At 43.9% G+C, this 23105-nt stretch overlaps 1 protein-coding gene across 1 annotated transcript in view; it reads right to left on the bottom strand.

The window, feature by feature from the left end:
* Positions 1-22358, bottom strand: part of FHIT (fragile histidine triad) — a 239371-nt gene extending 217013 nt beyond the window's left edge. Inside the window, exons 1-3 of the mRNA XM_015558211.1 lie at positions 22322-22358; positions 21808-21965; positions 19593-19622 (exon numbers count right to left, since the gene is read on the bottom strand). Of these exons, the coding sequence (XP_015413697.1) occupies positions 19593-19622; positions 21808-21965; positions 22322-22358 (225 nt within the window). The remainder of the gene's footprint in view (positions 1-19592; positions 19623-21807; positions 21966-22321) is intronic.
* Positions 22359-23105: the final 747 nt, after the last annotated feature.

The following is a 23105-nucleotide window of genomic DNA, read 5'->3' on the forward strand; positions in this document are numbered from 1 at the left end:
CCGGGCTACTGTCTGCCCCTTTGCTCTATATACAGTTCAGAGAAAAGAGGAGAGGGCAAGAGAAACACCAGATCCTGACCCCATGAAGTCCTTGGATCAAGCCATACCTGAAATCAGGAACTTCGCTTTCATGCTCTGATTATATGACTCAACAAATTCTCCAAATGGGTTTTCTGTCACTTGCAACTGGAAACATTCTAACATATGTAGGATAAAGGAGACGAGAAAGGGGATAAAATGGAAAGGAAGAAAGAGAGAGAAGAAAAGAACAATGAAAGATTGGTCCAAGGTTTTAGGGCCAGCCAGTATGGGATAAGAATACAGAACAGGAAGCCCAGAGTTCATTGCTATTTTCCGTGCTACTCCCCTCCAGAAGTTAGTGCTATTATTTATTTCCACACAAAGTTACTTTGAAGCTAAACAAATCAGATCTGGCCTGCCATCAATACCCCACAAATAAAGGCATACAACTGCCGTGGGTGACTTAGATTCTGTTTTCTTGGTGCTGTACATTTAAAAATGGCTTTTATAATTAAGCTTCCCACCGGGATACAGATGCCAGTTTTAATATAAAGAAATACTAATGCTAAAGTCGATTTGTGGAATATTTCAACTGGATCAATGGATATCGTCTCCACTAAAACCAGTTATTTCCCTACTACTGTATACAATCGGGATTTTCAGAAAACTACTACAAGGCCATTATTCCCAGACACTGGAGCAAACAGCCAGCGACAAAAACATAAGGCAAAAACTAGTATTCATCCTTGAACTCAGAGCACCTGAGTTTTATTAAACACTGATTGGAGTCTTTACATAGGGAGGCACAAAGCAACTTATTCCATTTTTCCATCTTCCAATGGGTTTTATAATGCGTTATGCTCGGTACTAGTGGGTCACATGTCAACCATAATTGAAAAATAAAATTTTAATTTAAAAAATAAAAGTATAAAGACCCAGGCCCCAAATCTGACAAGAGAACAGAGAATGTTTCAATAATGATGAATCTGCCACATAATTACCTACGTCTTTCAAGCTGATGCTCTTTTTCTTCAAAGACTGGACTTAATGATTCTACCCATAAAAAGTCTAAGTTATTAATAGAATACTAACTTGCTAAAAACCAAAATGCAAATAAACCTATTTAATCTGACTAGTGGTTCCTGCTGCTAATGTTTCCTGCAGACAATGAATCATCGGCCCCTTTTCTGGTGGAAGAGTTTCCCGGGAGGAAGTTCTCCCAGGGAACTTCCTTAACCAGCTAAATCCATGGTGTTTACGCTGCACTTACGGCTTGTCCTGTCACATGCTGCCTCCTCTCTGGGTTACTGATGTTTCCTGTTCTTCTTACAGAATCGCAAATACCTGTGAAGCTTCTAAACTCACAGCTTAGAACAACAACTTAAAAAATAGGCAATCAATACTGTTCGCTAGTGTCCATCAGAGGCTCTTTTAGACCAATAATTGAGAATTTTTTAATAGATAAAACTGGTGTTATGGGCACTGTATTAAAACAGTGCTATGAATACTCTAAAACAGTATCAATGTGGAATGATTTTTTTTGGGGGGGGGGTTAATCCTCACCCAAGGATATTTTTTCCATTGCCTTTGTTTTTAGAGAGAGTGGAAAGGAGGAAGAGAAAGAGAAACATTGATGTGAGAGAGACACATCAATCGGTAGCCTCCTGCCTGTGCCCCGACCAGGGCCCAGGATCCAACTTACAACCCAGGTACATGCCCTTGACTGGGAATTGAACCCGAGACCCGTTGTTGCAATGGCCGACACTCTTAACAATTGAGCACACCGGCCAGGGTGTGAAAGGCATTTTTAATGTAAGAAAGATGTCTATGCAGCCTGAGATTCGGGGAATTTCTGACACCTGAAACACCAGCGAAAGGCTTTCCCACTATAGTTAGAGCTTTCCCACTATGGTTAGAGCTTTACAGTGCTCCCAGGTTAGAGCACTGGCCGAGAGTCTGCTGCGTAAAGGAAGCCTCCTGGTTCCATCCTTGCCACAGAGGATTCCCTGTGTAGGTTTGAAAGCTGTTGCTGGGAGGTGAGCTGATTGGCCACAGTCTGATGAGGCCGGGGCTGCAGGAACCAGGCTGCGCCGGCAGATCCCATTGGATTCCACCGACATTTTCTGGGTAAGAGAGGCCGTGAGTCTGAGTCTGTCCTGTGCCCCCCACCGGATTCTAGCTCTTGAGTACATCACTCTCCCTCGGAGCCTCAGCACCTCACCTTTTAAACCAGGATACCATGCCTGGTGACACCCCGACTCCACATAACGTTGGGAGCATTAATGATAACATTGACAGTGTTCACAGTTACAGGGTGCCAGCTGACACTTACTGAGGCATACCACGTGCTACGCACTGGGGGGAAAGTCCTATACTCTTAGGATTGTCATCACAACTCTAGGAAGTCAGGCTCTACCATTATCTCCCTTTTACAGACGAGTGTAAACCATGCACTCACGGTTTCACAGCTGGTAAGGGATGGAGTGGAATTTTAACCCGGGCCTTCTGGTGTCAAAGCTGTACCAGCTGTGCTATTCCGCCCCCACAAATAATTTAAAGCCTGTGACGTGAAGCCCTTTATAAATTAGTAAACAAATGCCAAGCGCTATTATTATTACTAATTCACAGAGGTGCCCATTCCAGTTACTGAGAGGTTAGGTGGCCATCAATTCCTTTAAAAGCACTCCCACTTCTCTCAGGACCCTCCACCATTCCCCCCGAGGCCCCTGGGGCTGTCTCAGCACCATCGCAAAAGTAACACTGGCGTCATTTGAAAAAAGAAGTTCTTCCCTGGAGTTTAAAAAGGGGAGAGAAAAACCTCAGGCCTCCCCTCACGAGAGGAACACAGTCTTGTAGCTTCGGCCACACCTCGCCTCCAACAACACTGGTAGAAGGGAGCCTCCGCTGCCAACAAGCCCAGCAAGAGTCCCATGAGGGAGTCACTGCACCATCAACCCCCGTTTCTACCCACAAGTCCAAGGACAGCCCCAAGCACCTTTCCATAAAGCCGTCAGATAGGGACCCTGAGCCCAGACCAGCTACAAAGGGTTGTGAGGGCATGGCGGTGTGGGCCGAGAGGGAGGAATGCTCCTAACAAGACACAGCATTTTGCAATAGTCCCTCCCCCCCGTCTACTCACTAAGTAACTTGGACCAAATACCTGTTTGTGTTCTGGCCACGAAGCCTCCGGAACACAGCAGATGGGGGAGTGTTTGCTGGCAGATGTCCTTGGGGATCAGTCCCAGGAGGCAGAGGTGGGCACTGCTACCGCAGACAGAGGGAGCCAGGGATCCTGCCCACAGCACAGCCTGCAGCCCCACTGCGGTGGGGAAACTGCCCACCAGGGCCCCAAGCTCTGAGCTTTGAGTGTTCCCAGCTCCGCCCCTGGCCGTGGAGCTCAGAATAACAGAAATCAGCTGGTGCAGCAGGAAGCCACACGTGAAACTCATGGGCCAGCAGCAAAGGGGAAAAAACAAAAAGCAGCAACACCTCATCTAATTAACTCCAAACTCAATTCCAGCCTCACTTTCTTAAGCTTAACTTGAGATGTAACTCTCTTAAGTCAAAACTTTTTAATTCTCAAATCTCAAACCTTAACTCTCAACTCCTAGGTTTCTTCACTCTAACTTAGGCTCAGGAGGAGAGGAGTAACATCTAACAGCTGATTGGATTGCGTTCCTGGGAATTGTGAGCCTGTTTGAAGGTTGGAAGGCTACACCTGGTCTTCCCAGGGAGGTTCAAACAGTCCTCACCTTCTGTTATGCAAATGTGACATCAGAATAATGCTCCATTTTGAATGTCCTCTGGGGGAAATAATTTTTCAATCATGCTTTTGTCCATTTTGTTAAGAATCCATGACGCAAGGAAGCTACCAATCCCTCTTTCCTGGAGCACAGGCCTGTTCGCAGATAACCTGCCTGGAGGGAGTATACACTCCCCACCCCAGGCCTCTCCCCCAACCCGGTAGCAGACTTCAGTGTTTTCAGCATGAAGAGCAAGCTTTGCACATTCTGTTCCCTGACTCCCTTGCTTAGGTTGCTTGGAAATGACATGCTTACAGTCAATGAGAAATCTGGCCCATTAACAGGGTGCCTCACTCACTGCGGGGACTGAAAGTCACCTGCCTGGCCCTGGATGGTTTAGCTCAGTGGATAGAGCTTTGGCCTGCGGACTGAAGAGTCCCAGGTTTGATTCCAATCAAGGGCACATGCCCAGGTTGCCGGCTCAATCCCCAGAAGCGGGTGTGCAGGGGGCAACTGATCGATGAGTCTTTCTCATCATTGATGTTTTTGTCTCTCCATCTCCCTTCCTCTCTGAAATCAATAAAAAAAAATATTTTTTTTTTAAAAAAAGGAAGTCACCTGCCTGCAGTCCACGTTCACTCCTCCGCATGCTTTCCTCAGAGTCGCTGAATGCAGGGATGATGGCGGAGCTGGGGGACGGTGACAGGTAAGTGGGACAATGCTCTTTGAGGGCAGGGGCCACACCTGCCTTGTTCCCCAGGCTGTCACCACCGATACTGGAACAGAAGCTGGCAGGCAGTAGGGTCTCAATAAATAACTGGTGAATAAAACAGCGTGCCAACTGCTGAGTAAAGAGTCTCCCATCCATGGCCTCATGGAATACTCACAAAATCCCATGTAGGAGGCCATGTTCTTACTCCAGTTTCAGAGGCAAAGAAGCAAGGACAGAGTTAAACCACTAGCCTAAAGCCACGCCTCTCACAGTGACGGAGCCCAGCCCGGCTTTGCATCCTCAGAACAAACCATTCTTCTGAGTGAGGGAGACATCTCAAGAAGCAAAATCTCTCCGGTGGAGAGGACATGGCTCTTGGGGACCTGCCTCAAGCCTTATCCCATCGATTTAGGCTACTAACAATAACTGCCCGAGTGCCCAGGTGGAAAGCCACTCAGGAAAGCACGGCTGGGAAGTCCATGGACAGGAATCAGGGGAGCCTTGAATTAGGTGCAAATCTACGTGTACCTGAGTTTTTCTACAGAAAAAGCTTTCAGACTTGAAACACTCTATGATCCCTCCAACCCCCAGAGTTTAAGGAATTAGCTGCTTTTCACTAACTTAAGCTGTAATTACCACCCCAACATCCAAAGGATCCCAGTTGCCTTTTGTACACCTGCTAGAGGGCAAGAAAGCTTGGTGGGTCCTAGACATGAGAAAGGTCAGTCTCTGCACACACCCAGGTGTGTAAAGCACCCCCACAGGACCCCCCTTAGTCAGGAATACTAGCTCAGAATGCACACCACTGTTAGCATTTGTCCACGGTGAGATCAAGATCAAAGAGCCGCTCTCCAGATGACCAATTGGTCTTGAGGACAGTGACCTCACAAGATCCAGTCTCCCCGCCTAGATTTGGTGGCTTCAAAATGCCACCGAGGAGGGAACACACTTCACCTTACAGCAGTGCCTGTCCACAATATCTTAACTCTCTCACTTTCTACAGCCTCATCGCAGCAAGAACATTCAGACCCAATGGACATTTATTGAAAGCCTACTGGGCTCCGAAATCTGCAGGGAAGCACTTGCTCCTATGCCCTCTGGATGCCTCCATGTGACTCTAGGCAGCATGGTTTAAGCTAGAAGGGTCACCAGACCGAGAACAGCCAGATGTGGGGAACGAGTTTGATGAAGGAGAAGAAACCACACATTGTGTGGTCAGTTAAAGGCACTGGTGATGCCTTAGGGAAGAACAGCACACTTCTTCCAACTCCTACAAAGTTTATCGGAAGGAGAGAAGTACAGAATTAATCCAGACAAGAGAGAGAGAGAGAGAGAGAGAGAGAGAGAGAGAGAGAGAGAGAGAGAGAGAGAGAGAGAGAGGTGAGATTCCAGTCTTGTGATTGCAGGGTCACAGGGGTGCAGAGGAAGAGGAAGAGCAGGGGGGGGGGATCAAACTTTTCTAACTGGAGTTATCCATAAATGGGATAAGAGAGCTGGCAAAAAGTAAGCTAGCCAACACTAGACAAGTTTTCCATGGATTTATACACTGGATGAGCTAAGACTATAAAGCATAAAAGATGGGTTAATGCAAGATGATTGGACTAAACTACAAAGAAACACACAAATGTAGTCATTGTGTGACCTTTTCAAGCTAGCATGTTGCTTATGCTGTTTACAGAGAAGACTGTGATGTTCACAAATCAAATGATCACAAATTACATGCTTACCGTGTCTATTAATGTAATGACCTTGGCAGTTGACGCAGTCTTCTTTAACCTGATGAGCATACTGAGTATAATCAATTAGGTTTGCAATTAAAATGATAATTTATTGAACATATTCCCCCCCATCCTATCTTGACCTCTTGCTCAGGGAACTGTTGACTGATGAATGTGAGCCCTTCTGCTGTGGTCATCTCTCTCTATCTCTGTCTCTCTGTCTCTAAGCATTTATATTGTGATAATTTATTGAATATTAAGTTTCTTTCCTATATGTAGGTTTCAGCAAATTTTAGTCAGGTTTCAACAGAGTGTCAAAGGATAATTAGGACAGTTACAGTAATTTATCATTTCTCAGCTGGGTTTTCAAGCTTTCGCTGACTGTCTGGAGAAACCCGTTAGCCGGTTCTGCACAGATCGCTGTGAAATCTCCTTTATCTTTGTGCAAATTGTTTTTCTATTTTCCTGAAGTGAGCCGAAAGAGGAGCCAATCCATTCCTGAAAACCCAGCCAGCGGGGTGCTGTCGTTCCAGGGCAGCCAAGGGCAGGCTTCCCATCAGCTACTCTAATGGCTAATGGATGAGATGATGCCACGAGCAGCCTCTTCCAACCTGCTGTGGGTCCGAAATTTAAACCAGGCAGTCCTACTCCAGGCTAGATCTTCAGAGAATATGCCCAGGAATCTATAAACATGCCAAAGTACATTTTCCACAGCAAACACTGCCCAGTGGCACACCAGGGAGGAAAAGATAACAGTTCCCCACTACTTCCAGGTAAGAGAAGGATTTCATGAAGCCTGAGTTGATAAGGGAGGACCTCATATTCTTGCAGTGGTTCTCAACCTTCTGGCCCTTTAAATACAGTTCCTCATGTTGTGACCCAACCATAAAATTATTTTCGTTGCTACTTTATAACTGTAATGTTGCTACTGTTATGAATCGTAATGTAAATATCTGATATGCAGGATGATCTTAGGCAACCCCTGTGAAAGGATTGTTTGACCCCCAAAGGGGTCGCGACCCACAGGTTGAGAACCGCTGCTTTAGCGCTACTCATTTACTAGATGGTGAAAAATGAATGCTCTGGGTCATTTCATTTTGAATTGATTTATCCCTAAAGGGGGGAACTCATTTACTAGATGGTGAAAAATGAATTCATTTTGAATTGATTTATCCCTAAAGGGGGGAAAATTGACACATTTGATGAAGAAAGTAAAAAGCAAGTCTCTGGGAAGAGCTGGCTAGCATCAGGTATAACTCAATTACTTGAACACAGGAAATAACACAAAAGGCAAGACAGAGGACCACCCAGGAAAGCCATTCCTTGCAAATGAATACCTTCTCCCCATCCTGAAAAACTCACAGAAAAGTACAAACTGACCCATATTTACAGTTTATTTCTGACACCTAAACCAAATCAAAGTTCACTTCTTAGAAATCCAATAGTTATTCTCAATTAGATCGCAAAGAAAATTAAACCATAAAATTTTCAATCCTGGCTCTGGTTGTCACATTCCTAAAATGCAACTTTCCTCTCTCCGCCACTTTATTTAAATCTCAGAGGCCAGGCTCCAAAGCAAGTTATAGATTTAATAATTTGCTGAAGTGGCCACGGTAATTGTTTTGAGCAATGTTTATCATTGTAGTGGCTCTTGCAACAGTCAATACTAATCCATTGATGTGCCTGACTCTGGGGTTTCCTCACAGTCAACAATTGGGGCTGTGGGTTCCTTTTTAATGTACTCAGCACTCCCTCCCTGAAAGAGAGAGAGAGAAAGAGAGTGAGAGCGAGAGCCTTGCATATTATTAATAAAGGCCAAGAAGTGAATGGCATCAGTGCACACACCTTACCCTGAAGAATAAGCTGCAAGATAAGATTTAATGCTCAAAAGGGGAAGGATAGGTTCACAGGCCCATTTTGTGCAGCACCACCATCGTTAAAGTTAATGGAATTACCTCGTGGTCATGCACCGAAGACAGCCTGTTGGAAGTTAAGCTCTTCGAGGGCCATTGACTCACAGGCTTTCGCTCACAGGTACCTACTGCCCTGTGATGAGTGTTGCAGATATACAGAAGCATTTTAGAAACTGTTGACTCAAACCGCCACTTAAGGATATTAAGAAGTAACAATAAGTGATGATTTCAGAGTAGATGATCTCTGTGGGGATGTTTTCCCCTGGAAGTAGCAGAAAATTCAACTCTGACTGGCTTCAACAGCAGGAGATGTTATTGGATCGCCTACCCAAACAGTCCAAGGGGCAGTGCAAGCTTTGGGGCCGGTGAATTCAGCCACCCCCTCATGTCACCAAGGATCCCACTTCTTTCTAATCTCTGCCATGCTGGCCGCAGCCTCTGTGCCATTCTGAGGGAGGTGGCCCTAGGAATCGGGCGGCAGTGATTGAGAAAGCACCCCTTCCTGCCAGCAATGGAGACAAGTCCTCCAAAAGGCTGGGGACAACCACCCCTTAAGCCCAGGAAGTCCTACCCTCTACGTGGCTTAGGTCGGGATGAATGAAGTCATTGCTCTGGCAGAGAACATTGGTTGAGGACATCAATGGATAAGCTACAGCCTCTGGGCCAAATCCAGCCCCCTGCCTATTTCTATAAATAAAGTTTTATTGGAACACAGTCACACCCACTGATGCAACTTCATTTACATGTTTTCCGGGGCTGCGTTCCTGCTACAAAGGCAGCTGTATAATTGTGACAGAGATCACCTGGCCCGCAAAGCCTAACGTGTTTACTATCTAGCCTTCCACGAAAAAGCTTGCGGATCCCTGCATTAGACCAGACAGGGTTCACACTTGAGGCTAGAGATGGATTCGACCACGTCCTACCTTCTCAGCTGCTGAATAATGGAGCAGCGCACAAGGTACACTGCGGGGAGAGCCACAGCACCCGTACAGATATGAGACAAATATCCAAGTTCTAGAAAGTGGGCTAAGAAACTTAAAAACACAAGTCAATGAGCGTGACCCATCATATTTGGTGCAAATGAAATATCCTTTGCCTTTAGAACAGTGGTTCTCAACCTGTGGGTCGCGACCCCTTTGGCGGTCGAATGACCCTTTCACAGGGATTGCCTAAGACCATCCTGCATATCAGATATTCACATTACGATTCATAACAGTAGCAACATTACAGTTATGAAGTAGCAATGAAAACAATTTTATGGTTGGGTCCAACATGAGGAACTGTATTTAAAGGGCCAGAAGGTTGAGAGCCACTGCTTTAGAATATACTCCAAACACCGAATACATTTAAAGTAGAATGAAAACTCCTCGCAGCACATACAAAACCCTATATAACTTCTCTCCTGCCTACCTCTTCAAACTTACTGCCCATCACCTCTCTCTCCAGCCACTGGGCCTTCCATAATCTCCTAGATCAGTGACGGCGAACCTATGACACCATCACCTCTGACACACAAACTCAATTTTTGGTTGATTTTTCTTTGTTAAATGGCATTCAAATATGTAAAATAAATATCAAAAATATAAATCTTTGTTTTACTATAGCTGCAAATATCAAAAAATTTCTCTATGTGACACGGCACCAGAGTTAAGTTAGGGTTTTTCAAAATGCTGACACGCCGAGCTCAAAAGGTTCGCCATCACTGTCCTAGATTCTAGAATGTGCCAGGTCACCGGCACTGCTGCCTCCTCTGCCCAAAATACAAGCTGCTTCTCTCCCACTCTTCACCTGGCTCAATCCTGTCACTCCTCGGGTCTCAATTACAGGTCACCTGTCCAGGGGGTGGACCACCCTCTCTAAAGCAGCTATGACCACTGCCCCCTGGGAAATCCCTTTCACAGCCTTCTTAATACCCCTCAAGATCTGCAATCACGTTATTTGTTCATTTGGGTGCAAAAGGAAGGTAAACAATAAACTGAAATTGTCTGCCTCCTTTCTTCTGTACCCCAGTGCCCAGCAGCGCCTAACACATTGCAGGCAATAAACACTAGCAGAGGAATTAATATGAGCTACACAACTTCTAAACCTCCCCCGTCTTCCCCATGACGCCATTTATTTTAAAGACTTTCCTTAAAGACAGGGACTGGGTCTCATCCTTCTTGGTCTGACAGTACCTGTGAAAACACCTGGCACATAGCAGGCATTGGAATAACAAATTCAAGACTGAATGCCAGGGAGTAAAACAGGAGCGGGAAGGATGCTCATTTCCTGGGAGGCAGGAGCAGGGTTCGGCAGTGAGGAAACTGTCATCACCAACCACAGATCAGAGCTGCTTGGAACTGGTCTCCAGGTACAGCAGCAGATCAAGGACCAATTTGAAGGTTACAGAGGGAGATCATTTGTACCATAGGTGACAATGCTACATGACTTCCAAGGTCACTTGCCCCTCTGGGATTCTGAGTTATCTGGGGTTCTGAGTATCGTCCTCAAGAGTGAGTTCCATCTCTGGACATCTGATGACAGAGCTGAGCTTGGAATCACATTTACTCTTTCCATGGCTGAACAGTTTCATCAAAATTATAACTGCTAGACCCTGATTACATCTGGGAATTTATAGCATTTATAGCCAACAGATGAACTGAAATACCAAGAGAAGGCCCTGTTGGGCTGCTTCTCAGGGCGCCTACACAGCAGGTTAAGAAATATATTTTAGGGAACAGGTAGTGAGTGATATACAGACCCAGGGTGGGCGGTTTGAATGTGAACATTAGGCTAAATGGATTTCACCAAGAAGTAAAAGTCTATTTGGTGAGTTTGCTTTGTTCACTCAATGTTGTTTATTCTTCTAAATCACTTAGGCAAGTCAGCATCCTGAGCAACTTCATGCTCATTTTTCATGTAAGATCAGGAATAAGGAAATCTTATTTAGAAGAATAAACTATCAGGGAGAGCAATGGTTTGCATTACCAGAATGCAGCATTATTATCTGCATGTTGACTGAGTTCAGAAGGATCTGGAACCACTGTTTTGTCCTTTTCCACTGAGGTTTGGGATGAATCTATTGGATTCCTGCCTTGGTGTCTTTATTTCCCTGATCCCGGTGGATGGGAGGCTTCTCCAGGGAGCGGACCTGCCATGAGACTACAGCTCATGACACGTGAAGTTAGAATTTCAAAATTACCCTTTCCCAGCACTCCCATAATTCACGTGGAAGGCGGGAGAGTTCTCACTGTGCTGGCCTGAGGGCCATTGCAGATCCTCGCCAACCCAACATTTCTCACGCAAATGTCTGTCATCAGGAAGGTCATTATTCTAATTCTTTCATGTCTGTGGCTCTGCACGCTGCCATATCTATTCTTCATTAAGCCGGTTTCCATCCGACCCAGGCTCAGTCATCAAACCCTTACACTTCTAGCTTCCCTTTGGGGCTTGAGAATTACTTTATCAATGGCTTTGGCAAAAGGGGCAAAAAAGAGTCCCTGAAAGGGACTAAATAATTCAAAATGCTTATGGGAGTGAAAATCAAATCTGGGTCATCCAAAGCCAAGAACTGAAATGTATTTATATAAACAGCGGTTCATGAATCTGGGAAACCATTGGAAACAACGGTGGGCCTTTCAAAAATCAATTTCAGGGCCCCATCATCAGCCACTTGGAAATAGGAGATATGAGAACTAGTTCCACCCTGAAGATATAAAGTGAACAGAATGAATGTTAATAGTCATTTCTTAATGAAAAATTCATCCAGTGAGGTCCCTGTGGAATAGCAATTATAGAGATAGCTACATATTTTAAAATACATTTATAATATCAAGATATTAAACATATAAATAATGTAATGATACATGATGCACATTAACCAACCTAAGAATAGAACAGTATCTGTGGTGTTGAAGGTCCCCGGTACCATTATACCCAGTGGTGTGCTCCTTCTCACTACCTCCCTTTGGGCATCCTGACCCTATCCGTGTCCATTTCTCTAAGTGCCATACAGATCTGCATTTTTTAAACTTATGTGCGTAGCCTTTAAGTAACCTGATTTTATGTTTTATTATTTCTCCTGTTAACAACTCCCAAAGTCCACAGCATCATCTGGATCTGCCTGGATGGAAGGCGCCAATTTTGACCAAAGCACACATTTCTTTGTGGCTGTGCACTCCCCATCCTGTACTTAAGGTGTGTGGTGTGGTCTGGACCAGATGGCTCCTCTACTGAGCCCCAAATCGAGCTCTTGTATTTAATCAAAACTACAGAATCCTTGTGGCATGATTAATTGATCTGAGTTAATTTTACCTTTTCTTTCCTTTTTAACCCCTTTTACAGAACTGACATTTTAGATAAGCCAATTATTTAAATGTCACAGGTTTAAAACGTTGAACCTACAATGGGCTAGTTATGGAATTAGAAAATTTTATAAATTCTTTCCCAGGCCAAAACATACAGAGCAAAATAGTGAGAGAGAGGACTTCCTTCAACGATTACTGAGCACCGAGTGTCCCATAGCGAATGGCACTAGTGAGTAACTGCCCTCACCACATCGACACAGGTAAGGAGGTGATTCTGATTAATAACACTAATAATGCTATGTAGCATTTTAGGGTCTATAAAGCACTTTGACTTTCATAGGATCTTGGATTTGAGCGTGATTAAATAAAACCCCAAACTCTGAGCACACATGTAAGAGATGGTCTACCTGTCATTAAGAATATGTCTGCAGTATTTGCTACATTTTTTTTTTGTTACAAACCTCATAATTATCCACTTTGCTATGTTAGAGCCTCTAATTGCTAAAGGAATGTGTTTGGTAGCACTAATAGAAAACTAAACATCTAAAACAGAATTCTGCTAAAAAATGGCATGCAGCAATAAAACAACATTTAAGTTAGTTAACCTTCACCTCAGCAATAAATTAAGCAAGGACAGCCCTCTGGGTATTGTTACTATTCCAAGCAGAGCAAAGCAGTACAGATGAATTTGTGTTTAGAGTGACAGATATTTACAAAACCTCTCCTGCAGACCTTTGACCTGCTGGCTTCGTGCAAGGTGTGTAGGAACAGCTGGCCACCTGATATCCTGGGAGCTGGGCTTTGGAAAGGTCTGGGTTTGAATCCCACCTCTCCTGCCAACTATGAGTGTTTTTTCCTGAGTCACTTTACCTCCATAAAGCTTGGTTTCCCCAAGGGTAAACTATTAAGGCCCACTTTTGAGGGTTGTGAGGATTAAGTGAAAATTATAAAACTAATAACCAACGTTTATTGAGATGTTCTTACATGCCAAGTACTATTTTATTCCTCTTTTAAAATTAAATTTATTTGGGTGACATTGGTCAACATGAATATGTAGGTTTCAGGTGTGTGTTTCTATGTTATAAGATCTGTATATTGCACTGTGTGCCCACCATCCAAAGTCAAATCTTCTGTCACCATATATTAAGATCCCCTTCCCCCCCACCCCCACCCCAAGTACTATTTTAAAGGTATTTGCATACATTAATCCATTTGGTCTTCACAACAATGCTAGGAAGTTGGATACTATCAAGATCCCTAGCTTTATAAATCTGCAAATGGATGCTAGAACTAGGGATGGTTCACTCTTGCTGGGTCAGACAACTGGTAGAACATGTCTCTGGGATTGAAACAAGTTTGTCTGCCACAAGGGTCCTCCCTCTTCATCAAAATATTTTAATCCTGATGACATACTACATCCTCAACATCCTTCCATGTCACCCACCTAAGCTGCCTATGAGCTTGAAAAAGCAAGAAATTTAATAAATAGGGACAGGAGAATACTAAGGGGCTTGGTTAATCTTTCTTTCCATGCTTTGACCCAAATGGCATCATGTGAATAAAAATTAACCAACTGGAAATGGAAAAATGCAATGAATTAATAGCTACTTGGAAGAGGACTTGAGGGTTTAGTAGGAGAGAGAAATTTTCCCACAATGAGACAAGAGGGCCATGGTCCCTGCTACTGGCTGGAGAGCCTGGGCCCAGGGGTTTTGACTCCAAGTCACTAGGTGAGGAGGGAGGGTCGGAGACATGTACCTGCCAGAGGGGGAGGTGGGCTTGGAGGTGTCCCTCTCCCACATGTACACCCAAACCCCTAAGCACAGACATTGTTTTTGATTTACCGAACTCAGGCAAATTGGATTCATTCTGCAAGCAGAGATGTAAATTGTAAGGCAATTCCACAACATAAAAGCTACTCCATCCTGAAGATACTAATTCTTCCCGCAGTAAATCCATGCATTAGGTGTCAACTTAGGCACGACACTTTCACCGCGGCTTTAATCAAAGGAAATAAGTTTTCTGACAAATTATTGCTCTCTTGAAATTTCTCTGGATGAAATTAATAAATAACAGTCAAGTGAAATGATTTTCATTCTGAAACTGTCGATTTCTCCTTTCTGTGCGTAGAGAATCGGTTTGGGTTGAAATGAAGCTGCTGTGTGCAGATTCCTCCCCATCTTGTCACTTCTCTGGTGAGTGGCTTTGCACTTGGAGGCACGTATGCATGGGAGTCACTGAGGGTGTCTCTTAGAATGCAGGGTCCTGGCTCCCACACCGCACCTACTGACTCAGCTCTGCACAGAGGGCAGGCAGGTTTCTGTTCTGTGAAAACCAACTTCAAGTCATTGTGAAGTACTCCTGGCTCAGAACCATGTCTTGCTCATTACCAGAGGCTAAAAATATCAGGATAGAGATTTTCCTCCCAATTAATAAGACAGATTTCTGAATGTTCAAGGGGTTACTTTATAGCAAGTTCAAACTAGATATCCAAGTAGCACAATTCATATGTTCAAGAGAAAGATTTCTCAAGAATTTAAGCTAAAAGGCAATAAGTAATAGAGAGAGAATTCAGTGTATAATAAGTAAATCAACTCATCAAGTCCACAAACAATCCCAATGCCAGGTACAGTCTCCTGAAGCCTAGCTTTCGCCTAAGAAACTAAGGGTATGATTTTAATTAAGAAACTAAGGGTACGATGACAATTAAAAACCATGCATAAAGCCCCAGGGACAGTATATGGTAGGTTGTATCTGTTCATGTAGGTTTCTTCTCACCATCACTAAATACAATAAGTAGGGTTTCCCCCTTTGAGAAATGTGGGAATGCATGTTCAGAGAGGTTAAGCAGCTGGCCCGAAGGCACACAGCTAGTAATTTAGTAAAACTAATATTGCTATGGAACCTCTGACTGACACCAAACTACATTAACTACTGGACTTTATGAAGAACTAAAATATTCTTTGTGTTCAGGAATTAAAATGATTACCACCCTGCCCAGTGTTGCTCAATGGTTAGAGTGTTGGCCTGAGCACCATAGGGTCACTGGTTTGATTCCCAGTCAAGGGCTGAGCTGCGGGTTTGCTCCCCAGCCCTGGTTGGGGTGCGTGCAGGAGGCAACTAGTCAATGTGTGTCTATTACATCAATGTGTCTCTCTTTCTCTCCCTCCCCCTTCTACTCCCTCTGAAAAGCAATGGAAACTGTTTCTTCAGATGAGTATTAACAAAAAAGAAAAAAAAAATGATTACCAAATCTCCATGTAGAAAATCTGTCCTAGAACCACAGAAATTCCTCAGTGAACGAAAGTTTCGTTTCTTTCTTTCTTTTGTTTGTTTGTTTTAATCACACTTCCTTAAAGAATCCTTTTCTTGTTCTTCCCTAAGCAATCTGAAAAGTAATTGCTAATATCTCAACGGTTATTAAGAAACACTTCCCACTGCATTAATACCTTAAAATTAAATATCTAAGTGGAGGATTCAAGCACCATAAACACAGAAGAGTGTAAGCAAGCATAATCTATAAATAGCTCTTATGAGATTGTAGATTATCTTCCTGCCACAAATCTCTCTCTCTAATATACCTCAAACTCCCTCCCACTCAACTGTTCCAAAAGATAGCTGACACTAACTTACTCAGCAGCATCCCTTTCACTAGGAGACGGCCAACATTGCCTAATGGAGCTTGCTAGCTGGAATCCCACGCTGGAGTATGGGTTTGATACTTGAATAGTGGACATTTTGTTCTTTGTCAGTGACACCTTGGAATTCGGGATATTCTTGATGGAAATTCCAGGAAACCCAGCCCCCTGACTGTAAACAGGAAGACAAGTACATATCATCTGCTACTTCATGTCAACTGAAGGTAGAAACAGAAGCAGTGATTTGTTCTATCAAGGGAAGTCCCATTATCATCTCCATGTCCTCCCGCACCACCCAGGAGATCTAAAGTGAACAACTGAACAACGGAGGACAAAACACAGGTACTCAGGGAGCTCCCAGTCTGCAGGGACTGCAGGGACAATAAGGGTGTGGGGACAAAAACACACACACAGATAAAAGTCGGTGGAGAATGCCTCGAAGGAAATCAAATAAGGCAACAGAGTAAGGAGTTGTTGCTTTTTTTTTTGGGGGGGGGGCTGCTTCCCATGGGAGGGCTGTCAGGGACAGCTGATGAACGCAGCGATCACAGCTATGCCTGCGTAAGGTGACACGGTGATATATGGCTGAGACCAGAAGAAAGAGGTTGTTTTTTCGACTCCCAGGGACATCCAAATCTCGGCGACAGTAGCCTGGCGGAGAGCAGAGCTCGCTAGTTTTAACCTCAAAAGCAGAGTTAATAATCAATCAAGAAACAAGTGGTCGCCTTTTTACTTCAATATTTCCCTCTCCCGCTACACCCTTGTTTCTTTGAAAAGCAACATTTAAAGCCCCTGAAACAAAAAAACACTAAAGCGCCTCTGTGTTCACCAGGCGATCTTTGTGGCAGTGTTGACAGTGACAGCAGTAGCTTTGGGGAAGAGGTCATTACTGGGCGTATTGCCATTAGCACCCAGCATGAGGCAGAAAGGGCCTGGAGCCCTGGCATCATGTGGATACCAGCCTCCAACACAGAGGCGAGAGAGAGAGAGGATGGTCACTGTGCTTCCCAGCGCAGGCTGGCAAATGCTGCCCGGCAACGCGCAACCGTGAGGATTGCAAAACATGAAGGGCTCGGACTTGTGTAATTTTCCTTAACCTGATGGCTGACTATGGCAGATGCTGCTTTGCTACGGGGAGGGGCTGCCTATAAGGATGATGTCCGCTGGTCAAGCTGATGTGGCCATCACCACCTACTGTGTATCTACATCCTGAAGAGAATCGTGGGTGTGCTTATTAACAGTGAAGATCCCCAAGCCCCACCACAGATTTTAAACCAGGAGGTTTAGAATAAGGGCTGGGCATCAACTTTCTTTTAAAAACTAACACCAAAATCAATTTTCATGCAGGTAGTGTAAGAATGACACTTGGAAAAACATAGATTCGCCAACTTTACAGATTCAGATTTGGTCCAAAAGGACAATTTTCAAACTCAGTCACCCACTGAGGTTTTTATATGTATGCATATGGGTTTTTTTCTTTTAACCATTTCATATTCCACAAAGAATTAGAGATGGTTTAGTATGTGCAGTAACTCAGATAAGGAACATTCTGTGATCTGTTAGAAACAATTGAAAAATGTCCAAGACAATATAATCTTCTGATTTTTTAAAAAGTAGAACTGTAAAAAAAAATTAAGCTAAGTAATAATGGTGGTGATGATAACCATATTCCACATTTTATATATGGACCCTACATGCCAAGAATTACTCTATCCTCACTGTTTAAGTTAACAAAACTATTTAAAAAAACTTGGCCAGACATTTGGGACGTCAGAGATAGTCACTATTGTAGTCGCTTGTTTATTTTTTTTAAATATGTGTATTGTTATTATTAATGGAGATATAATCCAAATACCATAAAACTCACCATGTGCAAGTATACAATTTAGTATTTTTTAGAATATTCTCAAAATTGAACAGCCACCACCAATACCTAATTCCACCACATCTTCATCACTCCACAAAACCCCTACCCATGAGCAGCCACTCCCCGCCCCTCGCTCTCCAGCCCCTGGGAACTGCTCATCTTCTTTCTGTCTCTATCCCGAGCCTGTTTGTACAGGAACTAATTTTAATGTATCCTTCAGAATTCTGAAATGAGATTTTGAGATTCTGTAGCCTATATGCTCGTATACATATTGGATATGTTTAGTATGTGCATATTACCAATCTGTGCATTCCACTGATTTGGTTTGTACTTTCTCCCATGCTACCAGCTGTGCCTCTATAGTGTCACTTTCAAGGGCTGCAGAAATTTCATCAAATAGATATTGCATAATGCATCCAACTAATCTGGTGTTGCTGGGATTTACATTTGAATATTGCGTTCTTTACAAAAAACTAGTAACCAGGTTTAGACATGTGTGCTTTGCATTTTAAGAAGCAGTTTCAAAAAGCAGCTGCTCCGATTATACCCTTCTTGTTTGCATCTGCAGATATACAAGCCAGGCATGGTGTGGGCAGTGAGGTGGAGGAAAGCTATGAGTCCCCTCTGCCCTATCACACCACAGGTCTGGACAGTCAGGGTGCCAGCTCTTTCCTATCAAAAGGAGTTCGGTGATAGTCCCTATAGGACATTCCCTGCTCAAAAGTACTTCCTGAACATTCTATTTTAAAAGTTCCACAGTAGCTAAGTTAAACATTAAAGGCACATACAAACTAAGATCGAAAGAGAACTACATTATTTGGCATTGTTTGATCCAAGCATTCCCTGACACACTGACAGCCAGGGTCAGAGCCCCGGGACCTCACTTTGCAAAGTATAACACTAGCACCCCAGCCTGATTAGCTTCTGATTTCTAGCACCAGAGTAGGGGGTGGGGGGGTGTTTTCTAAGACTTAGGCAGGGGACCTAACTGCATAGGAATTTGCATTTATATGAAGGGGCTGAAACCCAGCTTTGGCATCAGCAGGTGTTTAGTCTTTTACTTTCCTGGGGAAGCAGGGGCTATCCTAATAAATCCTCCTTTCCTCTTCCTGCACATTTAAAACCCATCTTTGAGCTCCACTGACTCCATGAGGTTAGACTTTGGTATTGAGTACAAAGGGAGGAAAAGTATGTGTGTGGGGAGAGAGGACAGAGAGAAGCAGGGGCGAGGAGTGAAGGGACAACCTGGGGCTCCCACATCCCTGAGCCCTTCACTGGAGAAGGCAGAGGCAAAGCCGACTGCGTGGAAGCCCGAAGGGGTGTCAAAGATGCCCAGGCTCCAATGGGACCCACAAATCCACACCCACCAGTACATATGCTCTTTCCTGGGCACGGCCACACATGAAGTCCCGTGACTGCAGTTTCTGTTTTAAGACTCCTTGATTTAGTTTCTGTTTTAGCAGGTGCACAATAATGATTTTATTACGAAAGGTGAACGTCTTGTAAACTAATGGGAAACATATTGCTTGGCAGAGTTTTTAATGTCAGGATTTATGTCCCTAACACGGAGGGTCTCTCTCTGACCTCGAAGATAACACAATGAAACAGCGATGTGCTGCCATGACTCAGTGTGAGTTTCTATTAGTTTTCATAATCGCCCCTGATTCATTTGTATGCATATAATGAGCACTCACCTTCACAGTCTGTCCAGCTTCGGGGCCATCCTACAAGGAGGGGAAAAAACACACAGGTGAGAACAGAGCTGGTATCTCCAACTCATTCTGAAATATCCCCTATTAATAATTTAGGTCCAATTTCATTGTGTGTTCATTTACATTATTCTCCTGGGAACCATTCGCTTCAAATGTGTGGGACCAAGCAGTTCTCCATTTCTACCTGAGAGTAAGTCAGAAGTGATATATAAAAATGACATAAATTATCCAGTTAGCCAACCCCTTGCTACTTTTCATGTTCTTTGCTCTTGGCTATGGTTTCAGTTGCATTAAAGGGAGGTGAAGTATCACACATTTTGGTTATCTTTGAATTAGATGTAGTTTAATTAAGGTCTGACTACTTTAAATCTCTGCTCAGGAAATCTGCTATAAACATAATTCATTAAGCAAGAATAAGGGTTGTCTCATATGGGACTGGCATCCCAGAGCATGTTCTACCTGGCTGTTCTGACCTTGGGGGAGAGAAATGGGAGTGTTCATTGTAGCCGGGCCTTTTGCCCATTCTGGCTCCTTCTCTCAGCTTTCTGAAGCCCCACAGAAGTATTTGCTTAATTGGAAATGAACAACCTCATCCAGTCACCAGGCATCATACAAAGTCAAAGCGAGGGCTGAGCAGCTTTGGGATCTCAGAACCAGCAATGTGTCTACAATCAGAAATTCCAAACTGAACTAGAGCACTGTAACTTCAGGCAAGTCTTTCTACCACCATGACCTACACTAATGGGATGGGAAATCTTGCCCTGCGGTGGGGCAGGGCTGCATGACCTGTCGTTTTCAAACTTGGAGTCACAACCCACCAGAAGGTCAGGAAGTCAACGGAATGGGTTGTGTCAACACTAAAAACAAATCAGATAATAGAACAAAATCTATTAGAATATATAGAATGGGTAAACATTGTCTTCTGAAATGCTGATTTCCTAGATGTATGTGCATGTGGGGGGTATACATGATTGTGAAATAAATATATATCTTACTGTGGGGTGAAGTTAAAAGAAGTTTGAAGGTACTCAAAGCACAAGTCAGTTCTGTATTTATGGAATTAACTTTGTAGTGAATCGTGTGAGATACCCAGTACTAGCCATTTTCTGTATGTGTGGGTTCCCTGTTAGTATTTCATTAAACGCTGACAGCTGTCTTCCCCAGGTGCCTTCATTCAGTCCCTCTGGAAACAAGATTTGTAGCATAAGTTTGATCACCCCACTCTGACCCTGTTTGAGGAGATTCAAATGGTTTGACATACAACACACACACACACACACACACACACACACACACACACACGGGTTGTACAGGGAAGTTTAAATACTATTAACACAGACATAGTGGCCAAAAAGAATTTTTTATGAGAAGCAGATGAGCATTTCTAGTCAGAGCCTTTCATAACCTGAAAACCTTGACTTTCTTTATCTGTTCCATTTGGTAGAGAGCAGAGGAGGGCAGAGGAAGGATGTTAACTATTCAGTTCAGTTAAAGCACCGAGTACAAGGTCTCATGTTGTGGAATAATCCATAATCCATTTTTCCCCCAAATGGGTTATTGTAGAGTCACCAACTTTCAAAGCTACAAGGACTTTACTATGGATTGATACTCACGGGGCACCGTTTGACAAGTGTAGACTCACCCCTGCCTGAAGGTCTCCAGGGATGGGGGTCTCATTTATTTACCAGGTGGCTGGCCATATGAACTATTCAATCCATGTAGAGTCTGACCAATCCATAATCAATCACTGAGACTTGATTTATGGACAGAGAAAAGGTCTGCTCTCCGCAGGCCGGGCCCCACCAAACTTGCATATCTCAACTCGACTGGAAGTTGAGCAGAGCTAAACAAGGCAGTGTTTAAAACACAGTCACCATGGAATGGAAATGTCTGGCCCAGCCGTAGCTCTAGTGAAAGGTATGGAATGCTGGAAAGCCCATTAGGTTACACGTCCATGACGCCCACCTGTCTTGTAAGCAACGCTGCTGACATGATCTCAGCTGATATTCCACAGTCTACCGTGGGGCCCGTGGACAGTAGGGTGGTCCTGGATTAGTTCTATCCTTTTCTGCTATGATGTCAGACATGAATAACCACAGCTGCCTTCCCAGTGGGCTGGCCGGTTCAAAGGGGGGCAACGCCCAGTGCTAGGGTTTGAAAAGGAAGAAACCTCATCTCTGAGCATCTGTTCACTCACCTGCATAGCAAGAGTAAGAGAAGTCCCCTGGAAATGCTTTTCCACCACCTTGCTGACCCTCTGGGTGGCCTGAAACAAATCAGCCGCTTCGTCGGGACGCAGATCTCGAAAGCGCTCCACTGGCCGGAGGGGGCACACCAGGACATCTGCAGGGAGGTCTGTTAAGGATCACTGTGCTTGCTGTTTTCCCAGAAAGTGTATGCCCACAGGATTACAGCCCTTTGGCCCAGGACCTGAACTCTCAAAGACAAAAAATCAAGAAACAAATGTTTATCAAACTACAAGGGGTTCAAAGAAGACTTGCAAACGTGGTTTATTGCCCTGTGAAGGAGAAGCTGGGATGCGCTGGAGAAATTCTTAGAAGAGCAAGGAACATCAGTGTTTCAGAGAGACGCGGGTGCTGGCTGAGATAATTATGCCAAGAGGCAAGCTATCTTCTGGTCTATTATTTCCTGACCTTATTCTAAAGCTCTGGCCTCTTAAACAGCCCAAGGTACTGGGCTGGAAAAGCAACTAGCATAGCCAGTTGGTGTCTCAAACAAGAGCATCATGATTAAAATTTTAATTTCAATATCTCTTTGAAGAAATATGTAATGAAAATATAATAGTAGTTTTATTTATTTTATTTTTAAAACCAGTGTAGACATTCTTAAAACATATAGTGCATTTCACCTATAACCAATAGATGTATCATGTGGTTGAACAATTATGACAAGGATTCTGCAAACTGATTATTAAGAATTCAAGAAGGCAGTTAAAAGGCCCAGTTGGTTGAGCAATGTCCCATGGTTCAATTCCCGGTCAGGGCACATGCTCCAGTTGTGGGCTAGATCTTCAGTAAGGGGTGTGAAGGAAGCAGCCGATTGATGTTTCCTCTCTCCCTCTCCCTTCCTCTCTCACTAAAATAATTTTTTAAAAATAGTATTGAAAAAAAAAAGAAGAAGGCAGTTAAAGGTAAATCATTAATTTACGAAAAGGACTCCCTGCTGTTGCAAATACAGTGGGGCCTTGACTTACGAGTGTCCCGACTAACAAGTTTTTCGAGATACCAGCCGTCTCTCAGCAGATTTTTTTGCTTTGAGATGCGAGCTAAAATTCGGGTTACAAGCCAGCCTCAGATACCCCACCGCTAGTTGGCGCAGCAAACGTCACAGTGAATGCCACAACATCAGCCCAGCATCACGTGTCTCACTCGTTCACTTTTTGATTTGACATATGAGTAATTTGAGTTATGAGCTCCGTCATGGAACGAATTAAACTTGTAAGTCAAGGCCCCACTGTAAAAGTATCTTAATGCA

Source organism: Myotis davidii, unplaced genomic scaffold, assembly GCF_000327345.1.
Source record: "Myotis davidii unplaced genomic scaffold, ASM32734v1 scaffold189, whole genome shotgun sequence".
NCBI classification, from domain to species: Eukaryota; Metazoa; Chordata; class Mammalia; order Chiroptera; family Vespertilionidae; genus Myotis; species Myotis davidii.